General features: G+C 36.7%; 2 protein-coding genes across 3 annotated transcripts; both read right to left on the reverse strand.

Moving 5' to 3' along the window:
* Positions 1-4,665: 4,665 nt before the first annotated feature.
* Positions 4,666-8,899, reverse strand: LOC119987411. Of its 2 annotated transcripts, none has more exons than XM_038832312.1 (2): positions 8,041-8,899; positions 4,666-4,919 (listed from the first exon to the last, which is right to left on the reverse strand). In XM_038832312.1, exons 1-2 carry the CDS (start codon positions 8,273-8,275, stop codon positions 4,801-4,803), a joined length of 354 nt encoding a protein of 117 aa, XP_038688240.1. In that variant the 5' UTR covers positions 8,276-8,899; the 3' UTR covers positions 4,666-4,800. Both variants share the same exon structure in this region; 1 of them encodes a protein (XP_038688240.1).
* A 3,702-nt stretch (positions 8,900-12,601) lies between these two features.
* On the reverse strand, positions 12,602-13,231 carry LOC119986650 (umecyanin-like). The gene is made up of 2 exons (XM_038831290.1): positions 13,095-13,231; positions 12,602-12,893 (listed from the first exon to the last, which is right to left on the reverse strand). Exons 1-2 carry the CDS (start codon positions 13,219-13,221, stop codon positions 12,688-12,690), a joined length of 333 nt encoding a protein of 110 aa, XP_038687218.1. The 5' UTR covers positions 13,222-13,231; the 3' UTR covers positions 12,602-12,687.
* Positions 13,232-14,393: the final 1,162 nt, after the last annotated feature.

Genomic DNA, 14,393 nt, shown 5'->3' on the forward strand with positions numbered 1-14,393 from the left:
CACAGGTGGCCGGAACGGACAATTCCTTCGGTGGGTGTGGATCCCACAGAGGAAGAAAAAATCACCACACATTTTTTCCGGTTAAATTTATGTAAAAAGACCTGGGAAAAATAAACTACCGTTTTCATCCCTACTATTTCATCCATAAGTTGCATACACTTCAAAGAAAGACAAGTTTCAAAGCGGTTTATTCAAATGGCATGATAATAGCGGAAGTGGTCCCATACTCCCATTACTTGCTGGAGTTGCAGAGGCAGCGAAAGCACCAGAAATTTTGGTCATTTCTCTCTGGTTTTATGGTCCCAAATATGATTAGCTCACATACCTCATCCCCTCCTTATTGCACACCTTTTTGTCATATCCCCAATAATATGTTCTCACATAAAATCTCTCCACTGTCTCACACTCCTGACGATACCCAATCCAATCTGTACCATAAACCATATAATATGACAAAGATACCCCTGTACCAAATCCCATACGTCCCTTTCCCTGTTCTCTAATGTATATGTATGCATGACTGACTGTATATATGTCTCCCCTGCTAATACTGAAGGGCGGCTATAGAGGAGTCACTTTCTGGTAGATTTGGGAGGATATATACCCTATAACAGCTGGTATTTTTCTCTCATATATCTTTCACATTTATTAGCACAATTGGTTGTATATGAGCATCATATAATAATCTAAGTCATATATATCGATAACAAAAATAATCTAAGTCTATTTTAGCAAGCAAGTCTCATTGCTTGTGCGACAGTGAATCACTAATTCCTCATCCTCAAATCATTCCTTCCCATGGGTTATGTTCCCAACGAATAAAAGTAATTGTAGTAGTTAACTCTTGATATTAATTCATAAATTGTTAAAACTTCCTTAAAAGCATACTAAGCAATAGTCCCTCGAGATGAGGTTTATTATTTATAAATTTATGATAAGGTAATAATAATTTTTTAATAACTAACTTTTTTTTGGAAAAGATAAACAAAGACTCCGTTTGATAGAGCATTCTAAAGTAACATTTGTAGCATATATACTACATTTCAACCGCATACAATAGTTGCAATAGCATTTAAACAAACATTTTTGGGATCATTTTAAAATACTACTTGAATGTAGCATTTTGATAGCATTTCATGATTTTAATCCTCAAATACTCATAATATCCAACCCTTTTTTTATGATATTCCAAATATACCCATCCCTCACTCTTCACTATCTCCAATTTTTATGATTCGAAATATGTCCACATATCATATTTAGAACATTGGAGATCAATTTTTTTTTTATTGTTACAGAGAAGGGATGGAGAGACTCGAACTCGAGACCTATATGAGATACCACACACATGAGTGTCATGTGATCAGCTATTCAAAGTTTTCAAGGAGACCAAAAATTTGGGATGCGTATATTTTTTATGCCAATGCTATAAGGACAAAACTGTTAATGTGTCTTTGTATTAGTACTTTAGGAGTGCTAGTCATGTGGAATACGTGATTTTAAGTAGGTTTTAAATGCACTCCTCCGCCTCCTATCATGCTCTCCCCTCTCAATTTTAGTTGTGTTCAAACTTCAAAGATGACGTATTTTCATCAATAGTGGGGGATTCACATTCACATACCAATTACCAACCCTATGTTATCACACACGTCTCGAGTTCGAGTCTCTTCTATCTCCTTCCCCTATAATTTTTTTAAAAAAAAGCCTATGTTGCTATTCACTCACAGTAATTGGTCTTGTATATTCGAGATTTTTATCATCCAACATGTAACTTATACCAAGATTTGTGGCATAACTAATATATATAGGTTTTAAATTTCTACTAAAATTCATAACATTTATAATTTTCTATACAACTAAGCCTAAGTAATCCATCATACTAATTAAATTCAATCATAGAAGTTATACTTCACTCTTAGAGGGACGAAATCTATTATATTGTCACACTAATTAAACGCTCATATTGAGGTAGACCAATCTATAAAAAATGTCTAATTTAATTTTTTTTCATATATTTTTACAAGATGTAAGGTTCAATTCTTTATCTTTCCAAGACTACAATTATAATCATATTAAATTATAAAGAAAAACGAGTCAAATTTACTTTACAATGCTCTCACCACCATTTTAATCATGATTATTAGTTTATACGTATTGTGGATGCAAAAACTTGATGATCCACACGTCAGCTGTTGAGAGGGCATAACGTCATGGTGAGCCTCCATGAATTCTACAAAAATAAAGGGACAAGGCGGCCTTGGAGGCGTATTTGTGCTCCGACACTCAACTCAGTATCAAACTCAAGGAGTTTAGTAATCAAGTGAATCGGAAATGTGTTGCATATCTTAGGTCGACCTCAACCTTTATATAAGGATCGACAAGCGATGAGATGAGGCCTTTCCTTGCCTATTGATATTATCATTCCTAGGGTGTCGTTGTAATATCAAATGTCTTGATCATGATTCCCCGGTGTCCTTGGACGACTAAGAATTATTTCTCCTAACTCTTTATTCTCTCTAGTGTCACTTGTCATGCTTACTTGGCATGACTCATTTTATTTATCCACACACACATATATATATATATATATATATATATATATATATATATATTAATGTATTAATGGGTAAGCCATAATATTTTAACATTAGGAAGTCATATTTTGTTCCGATTACATTAACACTTGGATTTTTAATGTAATTAATACTTGCAAAAAACTTTGCCTATTTTTTTTTCAAAAAGCGTAGAGAAAAGAATATTTGATTGGCATTTGCCTTAATTTTGCTCCACAAAAATCAGAATCAAAATGCATATTCATTTTAAGGGACGTGGCAAAAGAGTCCAAAGACCCTACAAATCAGTTAGAAAAGAACACCCAACACACACCCCAGAAGATCGTCTTTGCAATTCTCTCCAGCAATACAATCAATCATGGCCGTACATGTCATCATCTCAGAAATCGTAAATTAACGATTTCTTCGTCCATCACTTCGCTCAGTACGAGTGTGCCGTTTGGTCCCCGCAAAGATCCAGCTCGGCGATCACTGTTTCCTGGGTACGGTTCTGATTTGTGGTCCCCAGTGTTGATTTTTACTTACTGAGCTGATTTGGATTTTGGACCCTCCATTTTGGATAAGGGTCGAACGTAAACAGTAATGGCCCATTCGAAGGTGGGCTTTTTCTTCGTTGTTCTTATGTGGCCGAAATTGATAGCAACCTAACAAACACAAACATGATTGCTCCGGTGGATGATTAACGATCAGTGTCAGCCTTTTGTTGTGGCACAAACGGGGATTACTTCATTGACGTTGAAATCAAACGTCATTTGACGACTTGTTATTAAAATTGCTGATTGATAATACTAAAATCACCTCTCCACTAAAATGGTGACACGTAATGATAGGGTGCAACATGAAGTGCCGACTTGGCAAATGGACCAAGGTCTCGAGGTGGCATCCACCAAGCTATCAACCTAGGAACAACCGAAGAGTCAAGCCGAGCAAATGGTATCTGAAGTGCCACCAGTCAATACAACTAAAATAATGTGACTAACAAGGAGCATCTCTACAAGACCGAGATGCCATCTCGGGACGATCAAGTAAAGCCACCTCAAAAATCCTAGATGACTGAACACCAAAGGGGACCGGGACTGAGAGGCAAGAGGGAATTAGGAGAAGATTAACCCTCTAGAAAATCATATTGATACTTGTCTAAAAAGATTTCAGTCATCGCGTATCAAAAGGGAACCTCCACCACCATGTAAAGTATTTCGAATTCTGCACTTTGATTGCTAATCTAGAGAGAGCTTTGAGTACTCCCAATTAATAGTATCACTCATTTAAATGTCAGAGCATTCCCCTGAGGATTCAACTCAGGGACCCTATAACTCATGTTTTCTACTGTGTGCAATGACTCTTAGCTTATCCGAGTAAACACTTCTTGACTAGTTCAACCAATTGATAAGTCAACAAAAACAAGCCAGTTTTGTACGTTATCACATTTTTTTTTAATTTTTTTTTATTGAAAATCCTTACTGATTGTTTTTTTTAAAATAATACTGATTTAGAAAGAGAAAAAATTAAAGTAAATACTGATATTGTATTCAATAGATGAGTGATCTGGTGACATTTGACCAGAACGTCGTCGTAGACAAACCCCACGCAAACTAAATTGAATTAAAGTTTAATTTCTATCAAACTAGTAATGTACTAATTTGTGTGAGTGAGGCGGTCACGTGAAAAGTGTGTGGCAGATTATTTGCATAGAAACAAACCTAATGTTCCCTTTATGCATCCAAGCTTACTAGTTTGGGAATATATCACTCTTGATGAGGCTGAACAGTGAACAGTATTGGGGCTCAATACTAAGCAAGTAGGGCCCAATATTAGGGGTCAAGTTCATGCATCGACAGCCAGATTTACTGCCCACACATGTTTACAGATGCTAGTGATTATATATATATATATACATATCTCTGTAGGGTAAAGTAACCAGACAAGAACACAAGAACAATCAACAATCAACACAAGCTATCTAACAAGGTCAATGATAGACAGCAAGCTAGGGTTTTTACTTGATTTCTCTCAAAAGGATTTCTATTCTTCTTGGACTCTTCTTTGAGAGTCCAGATACCAAATACAGATAAGATAACACAAAGACCAGAATACCCTTGGTCATTAGGACATAACAATAGGTACATAAAGATGATAATGAAAAACATAATCATACTTAATTAAATACAATGCAAGTCATTCAACACTCCTCCTGGCTTGCATTTTTGGATCACCCCAATAAGAGATCTTAGATAACAGAATTTGACCCTTGGCAAAGCTTTAGTAAATAAGTCTGCCCACTGCTCTTCACTTCTGTAGAACACCAAGCTGATAACTCCTTCAACCGCATCTTTAACAAACTGATATCTGAGAGCAATGTGCTTGGTCAAATTATGATCAACTAGATTATAGGCAATAGCAATGACAGATTTACTATCACTTGAGCTGTTGCTTTAGAGGCAGCAACATACTCTGCTTCAATTGAAGACAGAGCAATACTTTTCTGTTTCTTAGATGCTCAAGTGCAAACCCCTGAGCCCAAATCAAACACCATTCCAGAAGTGCTCCTGAAATCCTCCTAGCTTCCACCCCAGTCACTGTCATAGAAACCCCTCAATTTAATTTTCCTTCCCCCTTCATATTAGATGCCATAATCCAAAGTTCCATGAAGATACCTTAGGACCCTCTTTGTTATGCGAAGGTGAATCTGACTGGGTTTTTGCATGAATCTAGAAAGAAAACTAGCAGCGTACATTATATCAGGCTTGGTGGTAGTCAAATGCAGTAAACTTCCCACCAAGCTTCTATATGCACTGGCAGCGGCAGCATAAACTTCTTCCACACCATCTTCCTTTTCATCTTCTGCACAATCTGAGTAGTATTTTCCATTTACAATCAGTGGAATAACCACTAAATTACAGTCAAGCATGTTATGCCTTTTCAGAACAGACTTTGCATAACTAGTTTGGGATATAAAAATGCCATCTGAACATTGATCCACCTCAATTCCTAGAAAATATTTCAGCATCCCCAAATCGTTCATCTCATATGCCTCCATCATGCCCCTTTTAAAATTCAGAATCAGCTTCTCATTGTTTCCTATAATGATCAAGTCATTAACATATATGTACACAATTAAAATAGACTTGCCCTCCTTCAAAGTGTACAATGTCCCCTTATTTTTGCTTTTCTGAAGACCTTTGGACTAAAAAAAACCCATCCACCTCTGAATACCTGGCTCTTGGTGATTGTCTTAGCCCATAAAGTGCCTTCTTGAGCCTATACACTTTGTCTTCCTCCCCAGCCACAAGAAAACCTTCAGGTTGAGCTACATATACCTTTTCCTCCAAGGTGTCATTCATAAAGGTAGATTTTACATCTAATTGATGAACTTTCCACTTGTTTTGAGTTGCAATAGACAGAATGAGCCTCACTGTTTCTAATCTTGCTACAGGAGCAAAGGCCTCGTGAAAATCCACACTAGGCCTTTTAGAAAAACCCCTTGCAACAAGCCTAGCCTTGTATTTTTTAATACGACTACCATCTGCATTCAACTTTACTTTGTATATCTATTTAACCCCAACTATGGCCCTGTCAGCAGGTCTAGCTACCAGATCCCATGTGTTATTCTTGACAATCATCTTGATCTCTTCCTACATAGCTTTACACCACAAAGGGTCAGTCTTTGCTACATTGAAATTCTCAGGCTCAACCACAACTAGGTTGCAGCTTTCATACACATATGATAAGTTTCTTATTCTTCTAGGAGCAGAATCAGGATCACCCTCCTCCCCGCTATCAACTTCAATATTTACAAAATCAGTGATATTGTTAGTATCTGGAACTTCAGCTTGCTGAATAGTTTCTTTTGTAGGTGCCAAAAAATCTCCCTCCATTCTAAAAGAAATACTACTGGAGTTTGATATCAAGTCATTGAAATTGGACTTAGATTCTTCATCAAATACCACATCCCTATTAATGATCAGCTTCAATGTCTCAACCTCAAGAACTCTGTAAGCTTTGGAACAACTACTATAGCCAACAAAAATACATTTTCTACTCTTTCTATCAAGCTTAGATCTCTTCTCAGTAGGTATATGAGCATAAGACAAACTACCAAAAACTCTAAGATGACTTACAGAAGTTTTCTTACTAGACCAAGCTTTTGAGGGAGTCATATCCTTAACTGCCTTGGTTGGACACAAGTTCAAGATATACACAACTGTATTTACAGCCTCTGCCTAGTATTCTTTTGGTATATTTTTCTCAGCTAATATAGCCCTTGCCATCTCCATTATTTTTCTGTTCTTCCTCTCCGCAACTCTATTTTGTTGGTGACTAAAACCTGCAGTAAGCTGTTTTGCTATCCCTTCATCAAGACAAAACTACTCAAATTTGTCAGAGGTGTACTCTCCTCCCCTATCAGTTCTGATATTCTTTTTCTACTTACCACTCTCCTTCTCCACAAGAGTTTTAAGTCTCTGAAATACAGAAAATGTCTCAGATTTTTCTCTTAGAAAATAAACTCAGATCATCCTTAAAAAATCATTTATGAAAGTCAGAAAATATCTACAATGATTTGTTGTGAGGACTTGCATTGGTCCACATAAATCTCTGTGGATCAGTTCCAGGACAGTTGCTGCTCTCCAAGTTCCTAGTTTTGGGAAAGAATTTCTATGCTGCTTTCCCATAAGACAGCTCTCACACACTCCTTCCAAATCTACAATAACTGAAAGATCACTAACCAACCCTTTTTGATACAACAATTTTATATCAGCACTATTTAGATGACAAAATCTTTTATGCCACAGCTGAGTTTTATTCTCCTTTTCAGTTTCTGTCTTAAAAGCAACCAACTCATCAAGTTTGAGATCCACCATGAAATTTCTGTGATTTTTCATTGGCACAAACATCAATTCCTTTTATGGATTCTCCTTGTCAAAGATCATACATCCTCCATTTTCAAACAACAACCTATACCCATTTTCCATCATTTGCCCCACACTGAGCAAATTACTACGCATATCTGGAACGCACAGAACATCATTGATAAATTTTACTCCCCCATTAGTTGTTATCTTCACTCTCCCTTTTCCCTTAGACATCACAACCTGACCATTCCCTAAGGTTATTTTAACTGGTGCACGGGACAAAATGTAGTCAAATAATTCTTCATTACATGACATGTGGTTGCTACAATCACTGTTTAAGTACCAGGCAGTGGCTTTAGACACCACTGTAGATTGAGTAGCATAAAATAAGTATTCTTCTTGAGCAGAACTCACATAAGCAAAATTAGCCTTGTTTTATGTTTTAAAATGATAATGTTTTTGAATATGGCGAAACCTCTTACAGTGATGACACTGTGGTTTGCCTTTGTGCCAACATTCATCAGCTATATGGCCCACCCTCTTACAGATATCATATACTTTTCCACTACTAGAATAATGTGGCTCATTTGTAGAATTTGAACTACTTGAACAAGTACCTTTTTCAGTGCCCTTCCAGTGAGGTGGCTTTCCCCTTTTTGAATCATCTCTGAAAGTAAGTTTTGCTTGGAAAGCTGACTCCACAGATTGATTATGGTCTCCATGCCTCTGTCTCCTTTGTTGATGAGTTTCCAAGGAACCCACTAGTTCCTCAGGCTTCAACGTAGTCAAATCCTTAGATTCCTCAAGTGCAACTACCATAATGTCATACCTCTCAGGTAGACTGATAAGCATCTTCTAAACGACCTTCTCATTTGTGACCTCCTCTCCCAAGGTCCGCATCTAATTCACTGTATCTATCACTTTGTCATAAAAATCCTTCACCACCTCTTTCTCTTGCATTTGCAGATTTTCAAATTCTCGTCTCAAGTTTTGTAGCTTGATAACAATGGTGCGATTGTCCTCTTCAAATTCCTTAGCAAGGATATCCCAAGCCTCTTTAGCTTTTAAAGCCCTAATAATACGAGAGAAGATCGTGCCTCCTACACCATTCTGAAGCCTAGTCAAGGCCTTGGCATGAGCCATTATGGTATTGTCAACTTCTTTCTTTTCATCAGTCTTCAATGCGCTCTGATCAGTGGGTTTTGTATACCCATTCGTCACAATGTGCCACAAACCTTCCGACATGAGAAACGTTTTCATCTTTACCTTCCATGAGGTGTAGTCGACGCTGGTGAAGACATGAATCAACGATCGGTCACTCGAAGATGCCATTTTTTCACACTGAATCACAGTCCATGCTTATGTCCCGCTCGAATACCACTGTAGGATAAAGTAACCGGACAAGAACACAAGAACAATAAACCCAAGCTGTCTAACAAGATCAATGATAGATAGCAAGCTAGGGTTTGTACTTGATTTCTCTCAAAAAGATTTCTATTCTTCTTGAACTCTTATTTTGAGAGTCCAAATACCAAATACAAATAAGATAACACAAAGACTAGAATACCCTTGGTCATAAGGACATAACAATAAGTACACAAAGATGATAATGCAAAAATAACCATACTTAATTAAATACAATGCAAGTCATTCAATAATCTCATGGATTGTGCTCTTGACATTAATGCACTGTCCACGCACTTCTTGTGCCTTTTAACACCTTCAAGAACCCATAACCTGAAATTGACCATCACTTAATTTTTCAGCCAAAAAAAATGTTTGAAAAAGGCTTGAAATGGGCGCAGAAGCAAAGTGGGCTTATGATAGTCTAGAACTTGGTTGGTCGTTAAACCAATGTAGTGGGCCGATTTGCGCAGTTTAAGAATGAGGAGCTTTAGTCACACTCCACTTTTTACTAAACACACCCCTTGTTAATAGCAATCCAAATTTTTTAAAATTTGACTAATGAGACCAAAAGTATATAAAATATCAAACATTTTAGAAATGCACCCCATGCCCAAAAAAAGGGAGAATTTAGTAGCAGATAAATACCAAAAACAAAGCACAACATCCACATCAATAATCACCAAAACAAAGCAACATGCCCAACATCACAAACATATATAGCCCGACCTTTCCTTAATCAATGATCTCAATATTAGTCGTGATTGTCATCCCCGTAGCCATTAGAAACAAGAACTCCAACTGCTACCCGCACTCACCAACACCACCTATCATGTACACAATTGTCCCTTCCATTTACGAGTACAAAAACAAGGAAAAGAGCTAGAGGGGAGGCACTAGTGGTAGCTCTAATGCTAGAGGGGAGGCACAATTGGCATTGATAGAAAGAGATTGGATGGCTTAAGTTCAACAAGTGAGAGCAATATGACTTTCTTACTCTTACCGATATCCCTATGTCTGTCTTTCCTACCCTATCTTACTAAGGTCACTCATGATTAGCCTCAATTCTTGGCCTCTTAACACTTTATGTTGCAATTAACTCCAAATCAAATGTTTCTGGGCTTCAAACTCTCATGTGCGATGCCAGCTGACGGCAAAAATTTTAACAAAAAGAACTCAAGGTGGGGTTCTTGGTGAACACGGATTAAGAGGCCGTCCGATCCTCTATTTACCATACTAATGTCCGGTATTAAATATACACCATTGGATTGGTTTTTAGCCAATCTAAGGGTCCATGTTTTTGTCACAATTTTCTCTTTTTCGTTTCTCTCTCTTCAACCAAATGAAGTCTCAAAAATTATTCACACTCTCCCTCCTCTCTTCCCCTCAATGTTGAGTCGCCAAAGACGTCTATCTTTATTCTTGCTACTCACCACCATTGGATCTGGCACACCGACCATGGAAACACCGCCATCCCCTTCGGGGTCCTCACCCTCCCCCTTCGTCAGAGAATTTGCCATATTATATGCCAAAACCTCTTGAGCCAATCTTGCGCTACTTCCAGTTTATGGCCATTATGCCTCTTGCTGCTCTTTTGACAACTTCTTCTTTTCATGGCCGTTGAAGAACTGGTTTAATCTAAGATTTAATGTTAATTTTATTTATATTAAATTATTCTGTAGCTAATTAATTGAGTAGAAGACATTAATAAGATCAAGAGCTTTCTTTTATTGTCACTGTGGTATTAGAGAAGGATCCCTTCGGATTGAGGAGGTCGTCGGGGTGCCGGATCCGATGCAAGGGTAGAAGTGGTGAACCTGACAATTGAGGGGAGAGGAAGAAGAAGAGGGCAGAGAATAGTTTTGGGGATGTACGTTTGGGTGAAGAGAGGGGAGCGAAGTAAGAAATTGGGTGTAAAAGGTGGACCATTGGATTTGCTTTTAGCCAATCCAATGGTGTATATTTAATACCGGATATTAGTAAGGTAAACAGAGGACTGGACGACCCCTCGATCTGGTGAACATAACCCAAATGACAAGAAGCTGAAAGCTCGAGAGGACCAATAGTACAACCAGTAGAGGCAAAGATCGACACAACAACGTTAGGGCAAAGATTGGCACAACTGTATGAACGAACAAGTTTTGTAGGCCCACTTTAGCAACGGCCGACCACCAAAAATTATTCTGATCATGAATAGCTGCAAACCAACCATACCTAGATCTAAAACACCCAAGTCGACTCTTTTATGAAGGTTCAAGAGACAAACCCATCTAAAAACTTGCCAATAGACTAAAAGGGAGCTTCAAAGTGGAGAGGTTTCATACTACCAGAGGCGTTCTACACTTCGCCCTCTCTACCGTTGCAATCCTCTAGATCGTCGCAATGCGTTGTTTTGTTCTTTGAATGGTTGTAGTGGCTGGAGTGCTATAAGTGTTGCCCTAAAAAATGACACAGTCAATACAAAGTCAAAGGAAGTCGGGGTATAGTTAGTAAAAACTGGGGTGTGACTAAAGCTTCCCTTAAGAATGGGCCCAAAAATTTGCATTTTATTATGGGAGCCGATATTTGCTCATGGATTTGGAGTTTGGACTCAATGCACACATATTTTTTAAAAAAATATTTTAGTTTACCAAATTATCCTTAAATAAGATTACTTTAAAACCTATTTACTTTTTGCACTCATATTTTTTTCCCAATACAATTAAATTAAATTTAACTTTGTAACGCTAATTCTTTTAATTAAATTTATATAAAGGATCGTTCTCAAAAAAATTTCTTCCTTGATTGGTAAATAGGAATTGATTTTCAAATAAATATTAAAAATATTTTTATTATAGGCAATAGATCACGATCTATATATATATATATATATATATATATATATGAATTCTCTTATGAGATTTTGAAGTGAGGTCCTAACTTTTAGGGATCAAATTTTTTTTTTAAATTTGGAAAAAATATATTTATATTTTGATTAATCTTATGAACCCAACGATGTATTTTTATTCGAAACAAAAATCAAATTCAATATGAAAAGTGCATCCAAAGATAGCCTAGGAACAGTACAAATGAAGGCAAGAAAGCTAACAAGAACAAAACCTAGCAAAATGAAATTGAGGAAAAAAGAGAATGAAACAATAGCAGATCTTGAAATCATGAAAATTGATTTCGATGTTGTTCCATTGTTTTAGTAGAAACTATTCCTACTCTTGAGATCATAATTGGTACTGATGATGTGTAGTAGATGACTCCACGAGATGACATTTGATAATGATGAATGAACAGAGACGCCTTTGTCAATCAACCTTGCAAAATTGTTCTTCCCCTTGTATTCAGTAATGTTACTGGTGATAAGTTATATGAGTAGGGGAAATGGTTGTTTAGGATATTTAATATCTATATAACTAGTATGTATGAAAGGGTTTTTTTAGGAAACTTAATGTGTGTATTAAAAAATAATTATGAGTTTATTAAGTAATTATGTGCATTGACCTCAAACTCGTGTGCAAATATCGACTCCCTTTTATTATTTGTGATTGTCCAATTTATTTCCCCCCCTAAAAGAATCAATGAATACAGAAAGAAATCATATCCAAAAAAAAATTTTTTTTGAAAAAGGCCTGAAATGGGCCCATGAAGCAAAGTGAGCGCAGTTCAAGAATGAACTAAATGGGCCCAGAAATTTGCAGTTCAAGAATGAACTAAATGGGCCCAGAAATTTGCATTTCATTATTTGTGATGGTACATGATCAAACTGGTTATGTTTCCCTCCCATTATTTTCCCCACAAAAAAATCCATGAATACATAAAGAAATCATATCCAACAAAACAGTTAATAGATAAATTTGGGTATTTTAATCTCAATTAGTGACAGTAATGTGGAGCTTTTGGCCAACCTCACAGTGCAACCCAATGCTACTATAGAAGTAGTAATCCCCAGGAGCTTTCAGATCAATAAGGGCTGGGCCGTCAGCGTGCATACGGATGGTTGCGCCTTGGGAGCATTTCTCGTATTCGCTCTTGCTAACCTCTGCCACATTGTTCGCACCCGTCTTGTGTGGGAATCCTACACGTGGTTCCTTATTTGTTACATTTTCAATTCAACCCAATAAACTAATTTTAGAGCAAATTACGTGCTAATCCCATGTCACACATGATCATAAAAAAATGTAACCAAGAAATGAAATTCATGCAGGCTCTAGGACCCAAAGCGTACAATACTTTCGTTAGACAAAATGTAAGAGGAGAAAGAGGACATGGAACTCACTGAGTTTATCACCAACTTTGAAGGTTCTATTCTTCGCCCAATCCTCATAAAAAGTCTTGTTTGGGGGCACAAACCAACCAAAATCTCCTCCAACAACGTGAGTTTCTGCTACTGCTATTCCAACCATGAAGCAAGCAATTGTTGCCAGGGCTAACAAGGTTATAAGGTGCACCTTGGCCATTTATCTGACTGTTTGTCTCTATTTGTTCTTCTTCAAACCTGGAGAGCCACAAAGAAAAGAATATGGTTTTGGTTCATTTTGCTTAGAAAATTGAAGGCTTTTTGTATTGGTTTGGTATTGGAGGGGCTTGACTAAGTCAAGCCAACCGTTTTTGTTATTAATGGAATGACTTTGTAGCTTCCTTTTATATTTAGGTGCGTAAAATCCGGTCTCTACAAATATAGAATGTATGTATAGGTCTTGTGGTTGTTGGCACTTGGCTTGGCATGGTAAGATAAGCTATATTCGGAATCTAATTCGGCATGGCACATTTGTGAAAACAACAACCACAATATAATAAAATAGAGTCATAAATATAACAACAAAGAAATTTTTTGCAAAATTGTAGAAAAAAGCTAAATAAGAAAATTATAGATAGGTTACGGCGCGGGTGGATCTAGAAAATGTTATGATAGGGGGCTTGGTCTGTAGGTGAGGACAAAAAGGTTGGCGGGGCTTCGTTGCCCCGAATTTTTTTAGAGTTATTTACAAATATCCAACAAAAAGTAGTCAATATATATCCATATATTAATACGATGATGAAGAGCCACAAAGCTAAATAAATTTTTTTAGAGCTATTTACAGATATCCAACAAAAAATAGTCAATATATATCCATATATTAATACGATGATGAAGTCTTACAATTTTAATTTTCAACTCCAAGAGGCCAAGTTTCTAAGACCAACTATACATACAAAAAAAGGGCTTAATAAAGTCTTTACAATCGACCCCGTCGAATTTTCATCTTTTGAAAATTTTCTATGATAGTTTCACTGTCAATTTCATTAAAAATTCCTCTCTCAATAAAGATAACCAAGCTATCACTCCATCATTCATCACTTATTCGATTGCGCAATCTATTCTTGATAATATTCATAGCTGAAAATGCTCTCTCAACAAAAGCAATAGCAACTGACAAAATCAATGCCATTGTCAAAAGCCGTTTAGAGGAAAGAAATGGGCTTATTAAAGCTTGTGGAGAGTTGGTCTTATTATGACTTGTGGAGAGTTGGGCTTAAAAGATATGGACTTATATTAATATTTAAGTATATTTAACAATTTTTTTCAAAAATTGAG

The sequence above is a fragment of the Tripterygium wilfordii genome, chromosome 20 (assembly GCF_013401445.1).
Source record: "Tripterygium wilfordii isolate XIE 37 chromosome 20, ASM1340144v1, whole genome shotgun sequence".
Lineage (NCBI taxonomy): Eukaryota > Viridiplantae > Streptophyta > Magnoliopsida > Celastrales > Celastraceae > Tripterygium > Tripterygium wilfordii.

What these genes read in the sequence shown, in the direction of transcription:
- LOC119987411 (XM_038832312.1), bottom strand. Translation starts at nt 8,275, where the DNA reads ATGCTTATCAGTCTACCTGAGAGGTATGACATTATGGTAGTTGCACTT. An exon ending in CTGGAAGGGCACTGAAAAAG is followed by an intron (nt 4,920 to 8,040) that starts GTACTTGTTCAA and finishes CATTGCTCTCAG; the next exon opens with ATATCAGTTTGTTAAAGATG.
- LOC119986650 (XM_038831290.1), bottom strand. Translation starts at nt 13,221, where the DNA reads ATGGTTGGAATAGCAGTAGCAGAAACTCACGTTGTTGGAGGAGATTTT. An exon ending in CAAAGTTGGTGATAAACTCA is followed by an intron (nt 12,894 to 13,094) that starts GTGAGTTCCATG and finishes AACCACGTGTAG; the next exon opens with GATTCCCACACAAGACGGGT.